Genomic DNA, 21969 nt, shown 5'->3' with positions numbered 1-21969 from the left:
TAAAAGGCAAACTAAATTGCTGATTAAATATTTACTGGTGGTTTCCTCGCTGACAGACTGGGAGATCATATCACATCTCCCTAACGGCCTACTGTACAGCTTCAGTGCTACAGCAGCATCGGATAACTGTATGTTAATCAGGTACGTGGTTGTTTGTTTAACTGAAGTTTATTTTTAGGTTTGCAGCTGATTATTTTATCTAGTCTGCGTGTATGAAGTAGGACTGTGACCAAAATGCTTTAATTGTTTTTATTTCAAACTGGCTTTTCGTGTTTGGTCCTCTTCACTCATGCTTCAACTTTACAGCAGTCACCCCCAACATTCAAACCACCTTTTGGTCTGAGGACTTTGGCAGCGGATCCTTTGGGAGCTGCTCGTCCTGGTCTGGGGGCATTCCTGGATCAGGTTTATTCTGGTGGTCAGACTGAAGTTGCTGTAGTGCTGATACTGCCAGGAGAAGCTGCTGCTGTTGGGGAGTGCAGGTGTAATGAATTGATCGATCAGGAGGAATCCCAGGACTCAGCAGAAGACTGCAGATGATCAGCACATGTTCATTAGTTACTTACAGACACAATCAACACTGGCACAAACTTAAACATGAACAAACTCTTCTCATGCAGTTATTATTGAAATTTGTTGAAGGGAACATAAAAAACTATCTTATAAAAGGACCAACATTAAGGTTTGAAGTTCACTTCATAAAACTCAAACAAAATCTGAAAGTGGCTGCTGCACAAAACAGTTTCTCTGTAGTTTTTGCTGGTTTTAGAAATGTAGTTTTAACAAATCGTTAAACTTTAGTACTCTGACATACTGAATGTTTTGCACCTTTTAAGCTACATGAGCTGAGCTCACTCTAACATTATGCACATGTTATTATCTGCTCCTAAGATTAAACAAATAATAAATAAAGGTAACTCATCCCACGCATAGTTCCAGTCATTGTAACCTCAGTCACAATAAAGTTTTTGTTTTCTTTTTATGGGAAAAAGTAGCTTTTGTTGGCTTATTTCTGAAACCAGATGGTCTTTTTGCCCTTTGAGAACCAAACTGAAGGATTTTTTTTCACAGAGTAACTTAGTTTTTTCATATTGTGAGAAAAAAACAACAGCAATGATAATTACCAGAGGAACCTTTGCAAGCTCGGGGGAGGATATGAAGACTATTAACAAAAGAGCCTGGGTTCAAATCCAGGATCCAGATGGCTTTAGCAGATTCTAATGTGATTCCAAACATGCCTGAGTTCCCGGGTTCAGTGTATATGTTTGCAGTGCTAAACAGGTTAATTGGCTGCAGTTGTCATGCTGCTGTTTATACAGCTGAAACTGACTCTACTCATATGAAAAGCCATGGATAAAGGTCAACGCTTTAAAGTGAGCTTATTTATTTTTCCTGGTGCTCATATATTTACTGATAGAAAGCCACAGCTGGGTCACCGAAGCTTCTTAAAGAGAGGATCTTTAAAGCCTCGTTGTCAGCTGCAGTGTCTGGTCTGTAAAAAGGGTTGCAGTAAAAATATGGGAATATACACAAGTATAAAACTCACAACATCAACATCATTACAGACTAACAGAACATACAGCTACACATACACGTGACATAATAAACCTTGTAAAGCCAAGTGCATCATATTTGACACACAAGTATCACCTGTGTGATGCTCTATTTTCAAAAACCATCATGCCTCATGATGAGTTAGCTGCTTTAGGGAAACAAAGAGCACAGGCGGCACCAAGTGGCAGCAAGAGGAAACTGCGTTAGCTTTATAAAGCTGTTTGTCAAAATCTGGCCAATAAATCTTTGAGTCGACATGTGAGACAAATTGTAGCGGATTGTTACCATGACGCCACGCTACGCCCCTACAACGTCATTGGAATTCATCTGATGTGTGCCATCCTTCCTAGTTAAATTTACCCTTTTTAATTTTTCATATTTATTTCCTATCTTATTCATAGCCTTTTCCTTTTTTGTTTTCTTTAGGTCACGAGCAGTTGTCCAAGCATTTCACTACATATCGTACTGTGTATGACTGTGTACGTGACAAATAAAATTTGAATTTGAATTTGAATTTGTATGCACATTTCTAACTCCTACATCTGTGGACTTTGAATTTCAGAAATCCAGTGTGAGCCTCACCAGACAGTAAAGTGTCAAGCATTTGCTACACAAAGATACTTTTAAAATGTCAACACACTCAAAGAAAGAAGAGTGAAATAAATACGGACAGCGAGTGAAGACATAGCTGATTATTTAAAAAACACATTTAAAAAATTACTTTTTCAGACCTGTTTGTAGATTGAATGTCAAGTTTAAAAATTTGACTGTCTGGATGTTTAATCATTGACTCTAACAAAATAAAACCATTCCAGTTGTATTTAGACTCAACAGTCTGAGTGTTCGGCGCTGCAGCTCTCACTGAAATTAATTTCTCCCCTATCGCTCCTCACAGACTTTTTGATAAGATATCTTGCAGTGAGCAGCTGGTGCGTAACACGGATCTGATCAGAAGGATCTTAATTACAAAAGACAAAACTGAAAGTCACTCTTCTTTAAGTGACACATTTCATCCAATCACACCGACAAAGGAAACAGCACGTATAGTTTGTTCAGTTCACTGTGACTTTGTACCCACAAATAAATAAAGCTTCTTCTTCTGGAAAGCAGCTTAAATGATTTACTGATTTACTCCACTGCGCACAAGTCTTGGCGTTCATCCTGCTTTTAAGCAGCTGTTTGTGAAAAATGATCCGACATGGTAAAATGTAGCTCGCCATCACCAGTGTGTAAATGTGTGCGTGAATGGGTGGATGACTGGATGTGTAAAGCGCTTTGGGGTCCTTAGGGACTAGTAAAGCGCTATACAAATATACAAATACATATATGTCTGTAAAGGTTTCAGATGATGAACAGTTGGTTTTTACATGAAACATCCCAGCCAATACCAGTTTACTGATGACGGGTCCTCTGGACTAACCAATACTTTCTTCACAGCTTGTGACAATTTTCGTTTTCTTTTGGCCACCTGGATGCAAGAGCAGGATATCACTTTGGATCCTTTGTTGATATATTTACTGTGATAAATCTATACAGTAGATTGTATGTGTGTCTGAATCTGCTGCCTTGACTACACTTACTCAGACAACAGAACTGATGCACTCTGCAGAGAAATGATGAAGAATGTGCGTACTGAAAAAGGACTCAAGGAGTGCAAATCTAATGAAACCAAATATTTGATTGGTTGAGGTCGGTAGAAGTGCTGCTGAGACTTTGATTAAAAAACAAAACAAAACAAGCGAACTGGCACATTTCAGTCTGTCCAGATATTTTAAGTGTCCCGCCGCTTCACAGACCTGCCAGGTTTTAGATGGGTGCAAGCGGCTGAGTGTCAGAGTTGATAAACGTCATTTACTGCAGGCTCTTTAACAAACAAGCATGGCGAGCTTTTGGCTTACAGTTCAAACTCTGCTGAAGGAAGCTGAAGCAAACTTAAGTACCCTGGGACTTTGAAGAGAAATGGCGATAAAAAGAGTTGATCTGGATCAGGACGCCTTCTCTTGTTCGATCTGTTTGGATCTACTGAAGGATCCGGGGACTATTTCCTGTGGACACAGCTACTGCATGAACTGTATTAAGAGTCACTGGGACATGGAGGATGTGAAGAAAATCTACAGCTGCCCTCAGTGCAGACAGACTTTCACAGCGAGGCCTGTCCTGGTGAAAAACACCATGTTAGCAGATTTAGTGGAGGAGCTGAAGAAGACTGGACTCCAAGCTGCTCCTGCTGATCACTGCTATGCTGGACCTGAAGATGTGGCCTGTGATGTCTGCAATGGGAGAAAAATGAAAGCAGTGAAGTTCTGTTTGGTGTGTTTGGTTTCTTACTGTGAGAAACACCTTCAGCCTCATTATGATTCACCTACATTCAAGAAACACAAGCTGGTGGAGCCCTCCAAGAAGCTCCAGGAGAACATCTGCTCTCGTCATGATGAGGTGATGAAGATGTTCTGCCGTACTGATCAGCAGAGTATCTGTTATCTCTGCTCTGTGGATGAACATAAAGGCCACGACACAGTCTCAGCTGCAGCAGAAAGGACTGAGAGGCAGAGAGAGCTGGAGGTGAGTCGACAAAACATCCAGCAGAGAATCCAGGACAGAGAGAAAGATGTGAAGCTGCTTCAACAGGAGGTGGAGGCCATCAATCAGTCTGCTGATCAAACAGTGGAGCACAGTGAGAAGATCTTCACTGAGCTGATCCATCTCATCCAGAAAAGAAGCTCTGATGTGAAGCAGCAGATCAGATCCCAGCAGGAAACTGAAGTGAGTCGAGTCAAAGAGCTTCAGGAGAAGCTGGAGCAGGAGATCACTGAGCTGAAGAGGAAAGATGCTGAGCTGAAGCAGCTCTCACACACAGAGGATCACATCCAGTTTCTACACAACTACCCCTCACTGTCAGCACTCAGTGAGTCTATATGCTTTATTACAATCCACTCCTTTTGTCTGCAGCATTTTGACAGAGTGCAAAGGGCACTATCAGAGACCAGAGATATACTACAATCAATTTTAAGAGAGAAATGGACAAACGTCTTAATGAAAATCACTAATGTGGATGGTTCACTACCAGAATCTGAGCCAAAGACCAGAGATGAATTCTTAAAATATTCATGTGAAATCACATTGGATCCAAACACAGCAAACAAATATGTGTTACTATCAGAAAAAAACAGAAAAGCGACGTTCATGACGGTAATACAATGTTATCCTAATCATCCGGACAGATGTACTGCTAGAGGTCACAGTAACAACAAATAAATTAAGCAGAATTAAGCATGAACAAAATTATTCAAATCTTTAACTGTGGATGGCAATGAAAAAGATAACTTTAATTGTGTAACATAAAGGGTTGCTCAGTTTGAATGAAGCTGCTTTAAGATGGTTTAAGTAAGGAACTTTCAATTGGGGCATTAAAGTCTCTGCTTAATCAAGGTAAATAAAAACCTGGCACCAAATCTTAGAACAAAAGGTATTCAGGATACTATTTCTAATACTTTCTGAACTGAACTGAGCTAAATAATTTTACTGTCTGTGTTTCAAACCCACTCTGAACCCTTTATGACTACATATTTACTGCTACTGCTGGTGCCACTGCTGCCTCCGTCTGTGTCTGCCCTGCTGGAGGCGTGTCTGTTGGTCTGCTGGTGTTTACGTTCACGGTGGGGCTTGCTGCTGTTGTTAGTGTGGCTCTGCAGCTGGATGTAGGTCTGATTTTCACCCTCCAGGATTTTCTGTGGTCTACCACTGTCCTTGAACAGCCCTGGGTGCATCTCCCTTCCTAGCTCTGCGCTGGTTTTCATCATTAATGCTGTACTGTTGATGCTCCTCTTGGTTCTGCCGACATGCCGGCTTGGCATTAGTGAGACCAGTGATGGGTGGTGGTTGGTTGTGGTTCCTTGTACCTACTAGAAGAGGTTTGATGGCGACTTTGTACCCAGTACGTGCAAAGTGATTCCACCTCAAAACTGCAAAGTAATGGCTCCTTGGTTCAGATCCTCTGGTAGTGGGAAATCAGCTAGACACAACTAAAGTTAATCCACTGGTTAGCTGCACAGAGATGACCACAAAGCATGAAAACCTAGCACACATAACATGCAGCAGCTACACAATACACCTGCACGATAGCGACCAACAAAACTGTTTATCAGATGAACGAGCTTCTTACCACAGACGGGCACATTTTATAGTTGTTCATATTTTGGAAAATTAAGTTTACTCAGTTCACAACAAAACTACTTTTCCTTTTTCTTAGGAACAATTCATGCTCTTCGTTATGTTGATTTTTTTAATCATAAAAAGTATGTATTGTACAACGAATTAATGGGGCAGCCATTGTGAGGCTTTAGAACTTTGAGTGACAGTTGTTAGTATTTCCAAACAATAAATGATGTTATGTTGTGTCTATTGCTTCAGATTAATATGATATGTTGTTTTTTTCTTGCTTTTTTGTGAAGCACTTTGTTATATTTACGTGAGATGTGCTATATAAATACATTTTTCTTACTTACTTAAAATAATTTTAAATGTGTTAAATATTAATAATAATGTGAAAAATGTGATTAATTTAAATGCAGGTTTCTGTATTTGTCGTTTTCATATTAACCACCAGAGGTCGCTGCGTTCTTGTGCTCTTTTCTCAAGCTCAGGTCTCTTACCTGCATATCCCAAAAGTATATGGACACCCTTTGTAAACTTTTAAATGGTGTCTGTTTTTTTTTTTAAAGTTTGTTTTTCATTAGTTGTTAATATTTTGTTTTATTTTAGCTGGATTTCAATTCAGTTAGTCTCCAGAGATAAATTTTTTGGCTATTTGTTCCTATGAGTTTCTATTTTGAGAATGTTTAATTTTCAAACTACACTAGACTGTTTGAGAGATGTAGACATCACACGCTCAATAAACACATGTACAAATTCCTCATTTTGGTTCATATTTTGGCAAATTTAATTTAAAAAAAGTAAAGATTTTACTTTATTGTATTTTTTTAAGTTGTTATAGTTTTTGTTTTAAATGTTTCGTCATGCTACTGAACTTAAATAATCTTGTCTTTTGCAAACTCTTGTGGAAGACCCTATCCAGTGTTTACTTGATAGTGTTCATGCCAGCAAAGCTGGGTCCATAAAGACAATCTGCATGATAATTGTAACTTAATCTTTCATCTTTGCGATGAACTGAAACAATGATTGTGGACATGTCGTTGCACAACATCAGTGTTGGACTTCTCTAAGGTCTCATCTGGCTAAATGGGTGTAAATGCCTGCTCCCATATTCAGTGTCTGCATCTCATTTTTTTGGGTTGTTTTTGAATTTGGATGCCTGGTAATAATATTTGTGGTTTTTATATGTTTTTTCTTATTTATCTACCAGAGATGGGCAGTAATGAGTTACAAGTAACGTGCATTACAAGTACAAGTAACGTCTTACTGTTACTGTAATCCGACTGCTTTTTTAAAGTAACGAGTAAAGTAAGGGATTACTATTGCAAAAAAGCTCATTAGATTACTGTTACTTTCCTGTAAGCACGCTGCGTTTGATTCTGTAATCGTGGGATGCGTGGGAAGAAAACTTCTTTTTACAGCGACAAAAACCCTAAACGTCCGAGCAAGTACCGACAGTATTCTGCCACGGGAATGTGAAACTCCCAGATCCTTCCACTGACCGCTGTGACACACCTGCACCAGGGCAAACCTCCGCCTGCCCTACTCCTGCTATACAGGTGAAAACAGAGCAACAGGTTTTATTTATTTTCTGCTGTGTTTTACTTGCATCCAGGGGCGATTTTAGCCCATTTTTAGGGATGAATCACAGCACCCCCAAAGATTTCTTACTTTTTTGACAATATTTGCTGTTTGTGTGACACACTACTAAAAATATAAAAAGCATACAGTACTTGGTTGAGACGTAACATTTTAACAACAGAAGTATAGATAACCCCCCCTCCCAAAGTGGTTTGTTCCAGCTCGCCTCTCCCCTGCTCTGGCTCTAGCGCTCTTGCTGCCAGAGCGATGGTGGCTGCGGAGGTGTGAGTGCCTGGCTTAAAACAGGACATGTTAGCTGCATTTAACCTTCAGTTACTCTTTATATAGTTAGGTAGGAGTCAGACCATGTTTCTTTTTAGCTGAAAAACATTACACCAGGTAACCTGCATTGTTGAAAACGTGTTTTCCAACAATGTTTGCTACCCTACAATCCGTCCTACTCTGTAGTAAAATCATCAACATTTCACCGTCCTGTTGCTCCCATTGAAATGTATACAGCCTATTTAAAATCAAAAACTTAAAGTTCTCCGTAGCCTATTGTTGTTACCACTGTCCTGTTTGAAATGGATACTAACTAGCTAACTGACTGGATGCCCATTAATCTTATAACTTCTGTTGTGTGTGTGTGTACAGAGAGGCAGCCAGATTCATAATGGATATAAGGAAGTTTTTTCAAAAAAAGGAGCCACATTCAGGTAAAAGTATAAAATCAAATGATCAATAATGTTGGATCAGTGTTTCAATATTTATCTTTTATTAGATGTACATGTGGTTTGGTTATTTGCCTTTTGGTTGAAAGTACACTGAGAGGACTTTTTGTTAGTGATCTTAATAGTATTTTTTTTTCATATTAATGTAATTTTTCATCTAATTGAATACAATCTATTTGTGTATGATTGTCAGTCCGAAGAGGAAGAGAGGAAAGAGGAGAATGTGAGGAGAAAGTACAAGGTCGGGAAGAACCAGGTAAGGAAACAGACAGGGAACAGTGACAGGCACAACAGAAACTGTTAAACTGACAAAGAGAAAAAAAACCTGATTTTACTCACACAATCTGGAAGTTGTGTTCTCTCCATATTAAAGCTGCTGTACAGACTCTGCTAAACAAACTGGGTTGAAACAGTTTTGACCCTCTTTAACAACATTCCAACATCATGTTATAATTGATTGGGGAGATTAAAATTAATTATATATTTTTATGTGGTTCAGCCACAACTCTACTAAAACCTCAGCCAGTAATAGGTCGGCCAACTTTTGGACCGTCCAGTTGTCTGTATGACTGCCGCAGTACGTACATGAGGAGCTGTAAAGAGAAGCAGATGCTCTGTTTATATTCTAAAAATGTTTTAAGCTTGTTTCAAAGATTCTGCACTGCAGCTTTAAATGTTTTCCAAAAGCACACATACACTTATCAGCTTTTCTCAAACTTTTTACAGTGTGTACCACCTGATAAAAAATGTCAAGCTCTCCTAAGGACCACTATGAAAGCATGAAACTCATAAATCTTATGAATCTAACGCAAAATTAGTATTATTAAATTGGTCAAATTAGTATCTGCAGTAAAGATTTTTTCATGCATGGTATACATTCTACCACAGGCAAAGTTACCTCCATTTTTATATATATATATTTCTTAATATTTTGTAATAATTTATTTGTAATAATTTATTCTTTTTTGGGAGTGTTTTTTATGCATCTGTATTATATTATACATGCACATTAAAAGTGAATCGCTGTCCAAAAAATGCACTCAGTTTACTTTTTACTCACTATGAGCGTCACTCATTATTCTCACCCAGTAATTAAGGTTAGGATGTGTTTTTTTTTTTTTTAATTCCAATCCATTCTTCTTTTGCAGCATTTAAATAACCTTTATCTGATTTGATGGTTTTGTTACAGACAAAAGTGTTTTGCTTTTCTTTCACAAATGTGGGGATTAAATTGTGTTAAAATGTACAAAACAGTGATGTCATGTTTTGTGATGAGGACCCAGGCACAGAGAGACTTGATGAATTTAAGAATCTTATGATTTAATAAAGAAATTTGCAGAATTGCACAGAGATGGTAAAATTTTGATGACTGATAACGGAGACAAAGACAACAGACGACGAGGACAGGGAGGATGCAGGGACTGACAGAGACAGGCAAGAAGTCTCATTGTGACGAGTATATTTTTACATATTTTATTTATTGTTTACTCTATTTAATTTGTAAAATATGTGTATACACACACACACACACACACGTAGAAAAATATTTAGTTTACACATCCAGAAATGCATATACTATTATATATTGTACATATATTTATTAGTTTCAGATGTAGCCATTCTTGTATTTTGCTTGTTTACATTATTGTATTTTGCACAACTCTGTTGCTTGTGAAGCTCGCACACAAGAATTTCACTCACATGTACTGTACCAATGTACCTGCACATGTGATGTGACAATAAAAGTGATTTGATTTGATTTGTAAAGTGTATCTTGGCTGGCTGGGCAGCTCTCTGGGTGCTCAGCCCCCCCAAAGCTCTGATCCTAGAATCGCCCCTGCTTGCATCTGTTTGAAAGAGTGAGTGTAAACACACAAAAAAATTATTTTATATGCTGGAATATGCAGAAAATAGGTTTAAATGTTAAACAAATTTCTTCTAGTCAGAGAATGTTGCATATAATTTAATGTTTGCTTCATGCGCAAAGTTAAAAGACTAAAACTAATAAAACTAGTTTCAAAAAGAGACTTTTTCATTTGATTACATTTTATATGATGGATGATGCAGAAAAAATAGAAAGCTCTTTACCTATTCAGGTTGTAAATCATTTTTTAAATAAGTAACTAAGTAACTAAGTAACAAATTACTTTTGAAAATAGGTAATCAGTAAAGTCACGGGATTACTTTTGGGGGAAGTAATCAGTAATTAGTTACTGATTACTTTTTTCAAGTAACTTGACCAACACTGGTATCTACATACTTAAGGCAAAGCATTGCAGGTCTTCATTTAGCCCTTGGAGAAGTTTGAAACCTCATTATGCTTATTATGCTGCATGACGTTTTAACTAAACAAATAAATAAATACTTATCATTAAGTGTATATTGTATATTTAACATGCAGTATGTGTTTTTGTATTATAGTATTTTTTTCACATCTCATTGTTCTCACTTTTTTAGATTTTAATTTATATTTAACCTTTATCTAAACTCTTTGCCTATTTTAGGATCTAGATAAAAATGTAAGATAAAAAGGCTTAATTTAATATTTATATATTGGTCACATACTCAAGTATTGGCCTCACTGACTGATACCTGTGGAAATTTGTTTCAGCCTCTGACCTAATAACTCGAAATTTCGTCTAACCTTTGCTTGGCTTTTTTACTCTCACACAGAGGGGTGTTCTTTGCTCTTTACATCTGCTATCTTTGACAAAGAAAGATTTGAAACAGTTTAGCTTATCTTTTGATTTGACACTACAGTATGAATAAATAACAAACAAATAAACAAACTCGGATGCATCGGCTACTGGCCAAACTGGTATTTTAAATACCTGCAATTCCTCAAAATGAATCTCCAAAGTTCCCTTGCTTTAATGGGCGATCGCCCCCTTTTTTTCTGACGCTTTTATTTTATTTTGAAAACACTTTTCCGGTATTTTCTCCACTAATTTGCTACATGATATTTTGAATGTGGAATATTTTAACAAGGGCGTTGCTTGAATGACTCTTCACTACCAGCCCTTGAGTATTATTTAGTGGAAGTTGGACACGAAGGTCTGAATGATGTCTCATCTTTACCGTATGTCAGGTTAATGAAAGACAATGTCGATATTGTTATTGTTACGGGTTGTTAGCCGCTAGCTGTATGGCCGCGAGCCATGGTTCTTTTCAAAATAAAACATTTTAATCTTCCACACATTATATTGTAAACCCTACATTAAAAAGAACAACAAACAAAAAACAAAACAAACAAACAGTAAAATTGTGATAATTCCGACGGCCTTTCTTCTAATTTGCTAATTTTGCTGTTAGGAATTTATTGTGTTTGTGTTAAGCAGACCGAATTTAATATTAAATATCGCAGATTCAGTCACATGTTCAAGAGTGATTATATATAGAGGCACGTGAATATACACAGAAAACGTTTTTTAGATGTAATATACAGTTAATGGGATTCCGGTTTTTTGTTTTATTTATTTTTGCAATATTTGAAGCCGTGTGGAGATAATTGTGAAAACATGCATTGGTCAGGAAAGTTACTACAAGCTATATTATCTTAAATAGTCTAGAAAGCCCGAAATGGCCATTACTGTTCACAGTTATGATGTTGTGTGTCTTGGGAGTTTTGTCACTAAAATTGTAGCTTTTATTTTGAAGTGTTTCCTGGATTGAACCTGGTTGTTTTCAAAACAGCGACAGACAGCAGCCGAGCAGCACTGCAGTGAGCTGCAGCTCTGTTTCTGCTCGCTGTCTTTGGTTCTCCTCGACGACTTCTCCCCGTTTCCCTGATTTTTATTCGTTCATGTTCCTCCCCAGGAATTTGCACCGAAAGATAATCCCTAAATGCCAGCCCCCCTCGCCCGCTGGGAGGACAGCTGGTGCGCTGATAACATTGGAGTCGGGGTTGCCCTTGACTTGGGCAGGAGTTAGGAGGAGCAGGGGACGACGATCATGCAACCTGATGAAAGAACTGACATTATTGCGGCTGTGTGATCTGCATCGGCAGGGCTGTCAGGGATGCTCTGTGAATTAATGTCATCCCTGCTCCCGACCCAGGAGCACCAGCGTCCTGCTGAAGCAAGCATCTGCAGGGAGCCCTGGCCCCGGAGCTCCGCTGGCCGAGCAGAGGAGGCCTGAGCGGTCTCCACCTCCGGATTATGGTGGATGGTGGCAGAAGGCAAGTGTGCATGACAAGATAAACAAACCCAGAGCTGTCTGCTGTCCTGCAGCAGAGATACAGTAGAGGCTGTGAGCGTGCTTGTCATTGTTGCTTTTTTTGGTCTCTTTGTGGGAGTAGGTGTTCCTATTAATAATAGATGTGATGGCCAGCAGCCCCTGAACTGTAAATGTGTTCTTTGACTGGGCCGGCTTCTTTTTTTGAACCTCTAAAGAAAATTGACTGAAAATGATGGCTGACCACGAGGAAGCAGAGCTGTCCGAGTCCCTTCAGAAGGAGGACGGGTTTTCCAGCGAGGTGGAGGATCCAGGTACGAACTTCAAATCTAAAAGTTTGCCTGTTTTAAGCGAAGCTGCACCTCAGGAGAAAACCTTACTGGCGAGCTCAGTGCGGATGTCCATAACGGCCGAGGAGAGCACAGAGTTCATCCAGAACCCGCCCAACACTGAGTCGTTCCAGGCCGAGTCCCCAACGAGAGCAAACTACCCGCCAAAGCCAGGGAAGTCGGCGCTGAATAGGCCGGCCTCGTACATGGAGAACACGGAGATCCGAAGGAGTAAACACATGGCTAGGAGGAAGCCCCCGGGGTTTTTCGCAGCCAGGCTAGCTCAGATTCGTCTGCCCAGTCGGAAGCACCTTGGCGTCATCTTGCAGGACTCTCGCTGCTTCCTGTTCTGCATGTGCTACCTGACGTTCATCCAGTCGCTCATGGTGTCTGGCTACCTCAGCAGCGTCATCACCACCATAGAGAAAAGGTACAGCTTGAGGAGCTCAGAGTCTGGCCTGCTCGTCAGCTGTTTCGACATCGGGAGCCTCCTGGTGGTCGTCTTCATCAGCTACTTTGGTGGGCGGGGCCAGAGGCCTCGCTGGCTGGCAGTGGGGGGCATTTTCATCGCTGTGGGTGCTGCCCTATTCTCCTTACCTCATTTCATCTCCCCGCCCTACCAGATCCAGGAGGTCAACTCATCTTCGGCCAACGAGGGCCTGTGCATGAATAGCAATGCCAGCAGCAGGGATCGCGTTGACATCACTTCCTGTCCCAGAGACCAGGAGGGCAACGAGCACAACCTGTACGTGGCGCTGTTCGTCATCGCTCAGATCCTGGTAGGCATGGGGTCCACGCCCATCTACACGCTGGGGCCCACCTACCTGGACGACAATGTGAAGAAGGAGAATGCCTCGCTGTATCTAGGTAAGAGTTTGGGGGAATGTTTGGTTAGTTTTCCTGCCCACCTTAAATATGGAGCAGTTCTGCTGGGATTTGTACATGCATCCACCACCAGCATGGAGGCCAGTAGCAGCACAGTGGTGAATTGGGCATCACTGGCTCACAGCAAGACAGCGCTGTGACACTTTTGCATGTTGTGTTTGCATTTTGCTCTGGCAGATCTGACAAAACTACAGACACTATGAAAGATGGAAGTAGCCACCATGGTTACTAACCAGACTTCCACTGGTTTGTGAAGTCCCACTATGAAGCCTCAAGTTGAGCATCATTTCACTGTAAAAACACCCACCTTTTCCCTATGAATGCACCCACGATTATCCTCTAGAGACTCTTAGAATGACTAAAATTTCCAAATTGGGCTTGATGTTTATTCAGTGTGACCTTAGATGAGTAACTGAGTCCATAAACTCATCAGGACAGAGTTTAGAGAGGGCAGGTTGGAAGGTTGTTCTCCTATTAACTTCTATACAACTAGAAGTCCAGCTGTTGGCCCCTACTGGCTATTAGGAAGAACGCAGGTTTAAGTTTAAGGCACTTCCGCGCTGGCTTCACCTTTAAGATCCATGTTTTATACTGCCTGTGCTCACCACTCAGCAGCCGTACTGGCCGCGTCCAAAGTTTTAATCAAGTTTTAAATTAAGAAAGTCCATTTGAAATTATGTTAATTTAAAATAAATTAATAAAAAAATGTGAACTGAATGAATCTGGAGTTTTAGAGAAGTGTAAAATTAAAGGGAATTAAGGTACTGAAAGGCAAAAATAATACTATTATTAGAAAGCAGTAGTTTGTTTTATCTTAATCATCTGGTTTTAATAATAATTGGAAGCCAAAGTTAAAATTGAAATCAGGTTAAAAGCTTTGGTTGTCAACATTTTATTTGTACTACACATGCAAAGCTACGCACCATGACGGCTTCGTTCATGGCTGTGTTAAAGTTCAGTGACTTTGGCTCCTCCCACAGGAGATCTGAACAGATATTACCATTAGAAAGACTGTAAGTACATTTACCTACATGTTTATTGTAAATGGTGTTCACCAGCAGTGCAATAACACAACTAGCCCACATGTTTTACTAGTTTGGCTGATGATTGGCTCTTTTTAGAGGCAGTGGTGGGACAACCGCCATCTGGAGCCATTATGGAGTCCTCCCAAAAACTTCTATTAGTGATTCTTTGAGTTCCATGTCTCTCTCTTATACAGTGTTTAGTAGAAGCACTTGAATCTCCATTGGGAACAAACTGGAAGCCAGAGAAAAACAACTCATTGCTTATGTTTTTATTTCGATGAGTCCCTGGATTTTTTTCTAGAGAAGAAAATGATGGAGTCACAATAGAAATGAAATACAATAAAACAGGCAATAACTAACCTCACCTGATTAATGCTGGGAAAAACTGAAATGTCTAAATGCTTTGCAACCCTTTGTAAAGTAAAAAAAGAAAAATTATACATTGTGTATTGTGTGTTTTCTAATGGTTTAATACATTACTTACTGTGTGAAGAAACCTCCAAAAACAAATGAAAATCCAATTTATATGACACAGAGAAAGCTATGAGGTTTGTAAACACATCCGGTTTATTAAACTCAACGACTAAAAATGTTACAGTATAGTTGATCTCAGCACTGCACTGAAAACCTACGAAGCACAAGGTAGTTGACTTTAAGAGCAGATGCTACGACACAGACATATAATTAGTGTCAATTTTGCTTATTGCTCTTTGTTTATCTATAAAATGGTTGAAAGAGCTAGTAAGTAATATCCGTGTTGTGTCTTTTGTCCAAGCAAATGCCTCAAAGTTAACAGAAGTTTACATTCATACACGATCAAGAAAAGTGATCGACTAAAGGATTAAATAGCCTGAAGAATGGCTGGTTACATGTTGGTTTGTTAGGTTATGTGTGTTTTATATGCTTCTTTTCCTCCAGTCATTACAATCCAGTGTAACAGCTGTGAGTTCACTGTGGCTGCAGCTGCTTCTCCACACTGATGAAGGACTCTTACAGCCTCTTTAAAACCTATAGCTGTGAAGCTTTTGTTTTTATTTTATTTATTATCATTTTAAGTTGTTGATCTTTGCCACGTCTTTCTTGTGAAAAGCAATCAGTCCTCCCACCTGACTCCCTCACAATGAGCTGATGTATTTTAAATTTAGAGTAACTTTATTTGTTAAATTTATGCAATTTTAGCTTCATATTATGAGAACTTTATGAATTATGTTCCTTCACATGTGGTGAATCAACCATTTCCCTATATTTTTGAAACCCTCACAACTTTGTAAGTGTGGCAGAGAACCACATAAAAACACATTTAAGCTAAAAGTAAAAAGAGCTGTCAAAAACTGCAAGAAAAGCAGTTTTATAGTCTAAATCCAAATTCATCTAAATCTCATGTAGAGCAGGGCGATATGGCCAAAAATATTTATCACGATATATATTTGAAAATTTGCGATAACGATATAACCGACGATATAATTGATGCGAGACAAAATACAACTCCACAACATTACTAACTAGCGCAAAAAGACAACCTTCCATTTATTTTCACTTAAACAAGAAGCTGGTTTTTATGTACATTAAAGCTTTATAAAAATGTAACAGTGCAAATGCAAATTCCTTGCTGAAAGTTTAACCAAAAGGCATTTCCAGTAGAAATGGGCTGACATATCCTGAGCATAACCATGTATAATATCCACTGAAGTTAAAAAGAGGTGCTTTGCAACATTAAACTGCAGTGTGCAGTACGCATTTTTCGGACCATAAGGTGCACGGGATTATAAGGCACATTAAGCGAAACAAAGCAGTCAGATAAATCAAACTTTATTAAACTCATTCTTCTTGCTTCCTCCACTTCTGTACCATTGATTCATTAATGTTGAATTCTCTGGCAGCTGCTCTATTCCCATGTTGCTGCAGTATATTAATGACTAACCTCGTATTGTGGATGGATTATCTCAGTTGTTCTCCTGACTGAAGTTTGGTCCGTTTACAGTATCCTGCCATGCGATTGCATTTGTCTCTAACCATGAAGAACCTTCACGTTAACTTTTATAAGTGGAAAAGTGTTAGTGTTCGTCCTCCAGCTTCACTGTTTATGTTATGCTAACATAGCTGTGTCGCTAGTGATCACGTAGCACATCATTATATACCAGCTAGCCCAACTTCAGTAACCCTACAAACGTCAATGCTGTTTAGTTTCCTGTCTTCATTTATGTTGGAAGTGATAGCAGAGCTGTACGTTTGAATTTTTTCAGAAATCTCTCAGTCAGAACATGCTATATTATGCTTAGGTAACTAGCGAAACTAGCGAGCTAACTTCCGCTAGCTTCCTGCTAACTTCTAACTCCGTTAAATGTAATAACTTTTGTTTTCATGGATGCCTGGAAGTTAAACTTTATAGTTACACCTGGTAAAGCAGCAATGCTGATCGTTTTATTAAAGATGAAAGAATTTAGACAGTTTTTAACTCTAAGTGATGCTGCAGTGTTGTTTGACCTGAAGAATACGGAGTTTAGGACCCAGATTACTCCCAGATTTAAGAGCATCTTAGTCCGACAAATATGACAATAACAACGGCCGCTTGCATGTTCTGCAAAAAAATGTGCTTTGTCGTGTATCTGACGGACAAACACAAACCAGTTCCACATCACTGAAGTTGCACCATTTTTACAAACCAATTCTGGTTCATCTGTTTCACTCAACAATCGGCCATGTGCGTATGAAAACAAAGGCACTGCGCATGCGCGTTTTACTCCCATTCTATCGCGATATTTCATTTTCCTATCGTTGCCTAACATTATACCGGTATTACCGTGAACGGTATAATATGGCCCAGCCCTAATCTCATGTTTGTTCAGATTTGATCAATATCGTGGGATAGATCATAGTTTCAACAGAGGAACAGACACAAGCTTTCATAGCCTGGATGTCAGATCTGTTTTCTGATATTTCACCAAAGAAAACTTAAAAAAGTTCAGTTTAGGTCAATTTTCCCAGCTTGTATCTGGTCAGAACCATTGTGGCATCGGAAAGGTCTCTCCTTTTTGACATCAAGCTTATCTTCTAGTAATTTCTTCTATCATAACAGGCCATCAGTAGGGTACGTAATCCCTGTTAACTACATTCACTTTGGGTTAGCTGACTATAACTACAGCTTTGATTTCAGATAATAGCTATAAAGAAACCTCTTTTTAGAGGTTTCTTTATAGTTCTTTATAACTCATTGGCTGCAGCTTATATTTAAAAAAAGGCTTAAAACTACAAACTCCAAGGATGGTGAAACATTGAGGCGGTGAAGAATAATAACAGTGTCTTTTAAGCTAGCCCGCTGGTTAGTTTAAGGCAATACAAAACATTCAGTTTGTGAGCCCTGGCTTAAAAATGCTTCTCACATGTTGAAGGTGTTTAATTATTATTTTTCTTTTTAAATTGGTTTTAAATTTTAAATTAAAAGACAATATCCAGTCTTATGGGAAAGCACAGCTGGATCTGCATCTGGCTGCAGGGATTTTATTGAGTGAAGAGCATTAGTGTGGTCCAGCAGTTGTTGGGTGATGATTGGGCTTTTGCTTCATCCCAAAAGTGTTAGATTGGGGAGGAGAAAGACCAGTTAAGCTCATAAAACTAAAACTATTTTTATATTTAATTACCTGCTCTGTGACTCTACTGAGCCGCAGACTTGGTCCAGAGAGTTCTGCAGCCAAATGGGTTAAGTGACCCCCCCTGTTTTCACATGCTTCCCCAGAAGTTCTCGCTCCAGCAGCCTCAAACAAGGTAAAGCCTAATTAAACCGCCAAATGAGAGCTGAGTTATGAAAGGAGTAGGGGGGTGGAGGGAAGCTCTTATGTGCATTCCTGTTATTTGGTGGTGGGGGCAAAAAAAAGAGAGCCTCTGTACCCGAGTCTTGGGTACAGCCTGAGCTCTGTGTTCTTTTGAGCTAAAATGGAGAGGCTTTGACGCATCCATTTTCTTAACCACTTGTACAATTCAGGGTCACAGAGACTAGCAGCCTTTCCCGGCTGTCACAGGTCAAGGCAGGGTAAACCCTGGATGGGTCGCAGGGCCAACACAGAGAGGCAGTCAACCTTTTACGCCTGTAATGTCTTTGGACTGTGGGAGAATGCTGAGTACCTGGACAAGGAGAACCCACACAGCGACATGGAGAACATGCAAACTCCAGAAAGGCCCCAGGCGAACGGAAGGTTCAAACCAAGAACCTTGTTGCTGTGAGACAACAGTGCTAACCACTACTCCACCGTGCCAGCAGCATTTGGTGCTGGGAAGGGGAAATTTAAGTCAGGGAGAAAAGTGAATTTCAAAGTAAATCAGAGGTCTCATACGATCCATAATATTCTTATTAAAATATAAATATGTCTGTATTTTAAAATATAGATACATTATTGTTATTATTTTCTCTTTTTGAGTAGGTATATGTACAAAAATCTAACAAAACAAAAACAAAAAAACGTTACCCACATTCTCCTCTAACTGAATCGGGTTTGTCCGGCAGGACCCAGTTGACCAGTAACCGTTGGCATTCCTTTGTGGTGGCTTAAAGAAAGCATTTGTTCACAGCAGCGAGCAATGGCTGGATGTGACAGAGCAATGCAGAGCAGGGCAGAGGATCCTCAGTGAGCAGGAGGTTGGCTGCAGAAACACAGTGATGTGGTCGGCTGGGTTAATGGCAGCTGACAGCTCCTTCAGTTACAGGAATGAGGACATGGGCTGTTTAAAAACAAATTGTCTTGTTTTCAGTCCTAATGGTGAATGTTGTGTGTAGGTTTACATTACCATCACCTGATATTATGTAAGTAAGATGCTGTGTTACTGGGAGACAGAATCAGAATGTTTTTGCTCCTGCAAAATCTTGACTTCTACTGGTTTTGCTTCAGTGTTTGATTTGCAGATTGATAGCATGTCTGCGTCAGTATGCTGAAATCTTGGACACTGCGAATCCTCCCAGTCATCAGTTTTATTATATCACTGGATTTCTCTCATAAGTTGCAACCAGTTCACCTCGCAGTTCCCAGTGAACGCACAGCAGAAGGAATGGGAAGAGACTGCAGTGTTTTTCAAGCTTTGTAACAGTGGTCAGCACATGCACAGATTAATTTACCTGTTAACAGTTCCTTTAATCTGTTAATTTCTCAACATGTAAACACAGGAACAATGAAAGGTTGCTGTTGCTACACAGTAATGGTTAAAAGCAGTATTTTTCTTTTGTTTTAAATGCAGTCCAGGCTTTTTTAAATATCACATGCAGTCAGTTTGAGGCTTTGTTTGAAGGTTTGGCTCTCTGCCTCTCTCTTGCATGAGTTGGGATCTACTCTGCGTCTGATATTGACCATGGAGAGTGAGCACAAAGGGTTGACTGTACTCGGATAGGCTCTTACGGTGCTTAGCCTACTTAGGTTATTATATTAGTGACATGAGATGAGTGGAGACAGATGATATCTTTGCTGAATCGGAAGCCATACTGTGAATTCAGCTATCCAAATAGACCACAGCTGCGTTTATCTGGGCTGAAGATCTAACTCTGCAGACACAATTTGAACTGAAATCAATCTGTGACACATGACAAATTATTTTCCCGATTCAGGGCGTCACTTAGTTTCTCAGGGCTCTTAATGGTAATAAAAGGCCACTGGGAGGGAGTTTTAAACTGGAGTTTCTAGTAAATCTTAAGTCCGACTGGCATGCCCATTGGAAACTGGGCCAACTCGCAGCAGCACAATGCATCGTTTTCTTTGAGTGTGGCCCTGACTTGTAAAAGGGAAAAAAAAGAAAGGTCTTTCTGGGACAAAGATGGGCTTTCGCAAAAGTAATTTGTTATTTAGAGAGCTTTAGAACAGCTGGGTGTTTATAAGACTGCTATTATCACTGCTCACAATAACAGTACTTCTTGTTCAAGTACATGCTTTTAAAGATGGACTTCAAAGAGGAAGCTGGTGTGTAATGATTGTACTGGGGCTCTCGCAGCTCGAGGTCAGCACCTTCAGCCTGGACTCCTGGGCCAAAGGTGAAGGAAAAGTGAAAGGCCTGATAAGTAGCCGGTAGACCTTTCACCTTAGAGTTTAATAAAGCTTAAAATCCATCCCAGAACACACAAGGCTTTCATTTAAGAGGATAACACCATTCATACTCTAAAACCTCTGGTGTGTAGCTTGTTCATGAGCATTTTCAAGCTGACTGATGAGTGATAAGGTGATGCATCTGAACTGAGACGAGGTAAAGACAGGGGAGGTCCTTGTTTTTGAACATTTATCAAGATGCTTAACTGTCTGCTGTAAACACACATTCTGGTCCGTATTGGCCCTTCTTTGTGTTAGCCTACATATGAGATCACGCCCAAAGGCAATAACAGACGGCCATTAGAATAATTCAGGACATTATTGCTTTGTAACCCCAATAAGAGGCGCTCTGTTTGGTTGCCATGCGAGGCAGAGGGCCACGCTGCAGCCACTCGAAATTTTAATGTGCCAGCTCAGAGACGCAATGTGGTCCTCGCCGGGTGTAACGCTGCTGCCATGTTTGGTAACGAATTACGTTAGCGCTCCATGAATATGACCTCAGACCTGTCGCCTCGCAATTTTTTTAAAACATTTTTTTATTTTTTTAGGGGGACAAGTAAAATCAGTGTTATTTATGACCATGAACTGCCAGTGTGACGGTCTAATTGGATTTAAGTTGACAGCAGATTAAATCACTTATTTTTGGCTAGACTTTGGTGCATCCACACCACAGGAGACAGATTTCTGTGTCTGAGTCTGCATACACCTGCGTACACTGAATTGTCTCGGGATCAGGATTCGTTTGTGATATTATCTTAAAACCTTTGGGAAATATCTCTGTTTTTTGTTATGTCTTGTTGTTGTGTAATTTAAAGCTGTGATATGAGGAGTCCAGCTTTACAGTGTCTGGCAGTGGGGAAAAAAACAGTCGAAAGCATATCTGGATCGAAAGCAGATGTAATTCACCTCTGGTAAAATTTCATCCAAATCCTTCCGTAACTTTTCAGGTTATCCTGCTAACAAACAAATAAACAGAAAAACAGGGGGTATAGCAAATATGATACAAATTAAAACTAGAAAATGTTTTAAAAGTTCAATAAACACTATTTTTTTTTTATTCTAATTTTCTGGCAATTATTTTTTCGTTCAGGGTTTACAGGGTTATCACCATGACACGTGTTGAAGCTTCCTTCTAAGTTTTCTTATTACTCAGAGATCAAGCATAAAAAACTATCATGGCAGGTTTGTACAGTCTTAATGCTGTAAGGGCCTCTTCAAAAGTATTCACTCAAGATATATAGGCAATAAAAGAAAGATCTAAAAGTAAAACAAGGGAAAAAAATAGTCAAACAAAAAATAGAAATAAGTTGATACATCAGGACTGTATGTAAGACTGCATTTAACTGTTTACTCTGTCTCAATAAACAGGTAAATAAAATAAAAAATGGTATCAGTCATTACAGTGACGCTACATACAATATGAATGTGACATTTCCAGTTTTTAGCTTTGGACGATGTGATATTTGGGCTGCGAATTACA

General features: G+C 39.5%; 2 protein-coding genes across 4 annotated transcripts in view; both read left to right on the top strand.

Moving 5' to 3' along the window:
• Positions 1–3513: 3513 nt before the first annotated feature.
• On the top strand, positions 3514–4425 carry LOC113011230 (E3 ubiquitin/ISG15 ligase TRIM25-like; the record flags this gene model as incomplete). The annotated part of the gene is made up of 1 exon (XM_026150669.1): positions 3514–4425. A coding segment is annotated over exon 1 (912 nt), but the record flags the coding sequence as incomplete, so codon positions are not given.
• Positions 4426–10806: 6381 nt separating this feature from the next.
• The window catches only part of LOC113010480 (solute carrier organic anion transporter family member 5A1-like), a 97517-nt gene continuing 86354 nt past the window's right edge, over positions 10807–21969 (top strand). The window contains exons 1-2 of one of the 3 annotated variants that reach the window (XM_026149555.1): positions 12907–12950; positions 13144–13387. In XM_026149555.1, coding sequence (XP_026005340.1) covers positions 13186–13387 — 202 coding nt within the window. In that variant the 5' untranslated portion in view covers positions 12907–12950; positions 13144–13185. Of the gene's footprint in view, positions 13388–21969 lie in introns of all 3 variants that reach the window. The other 2 variants (XM_026149554.1, XM_026149553.1) reach the window with 2 other exon arrangements.

The sequence above is a fragment of the Astatotilapia calliptera genome, chromosome 18 (genome assembly GCF_900246225.1).
Source record: "Astatotilapia calliptera chromosome 18, fAstCal1.2, whole genome shotgun sequence".
NCBI classification, from domain to species: domain Eukaryota; kingdom Metazoa; phylum Chordata; class Actinopteri; order Cichliformes; family Cichlidae; genus Astatotilapia; species Astatotilapia calliptera.
The sequence above is the reverse complement of the archived record's forward strand: the minus strand, read 5'-3'. Positions and strand labels throughout refer to the sequence as shown.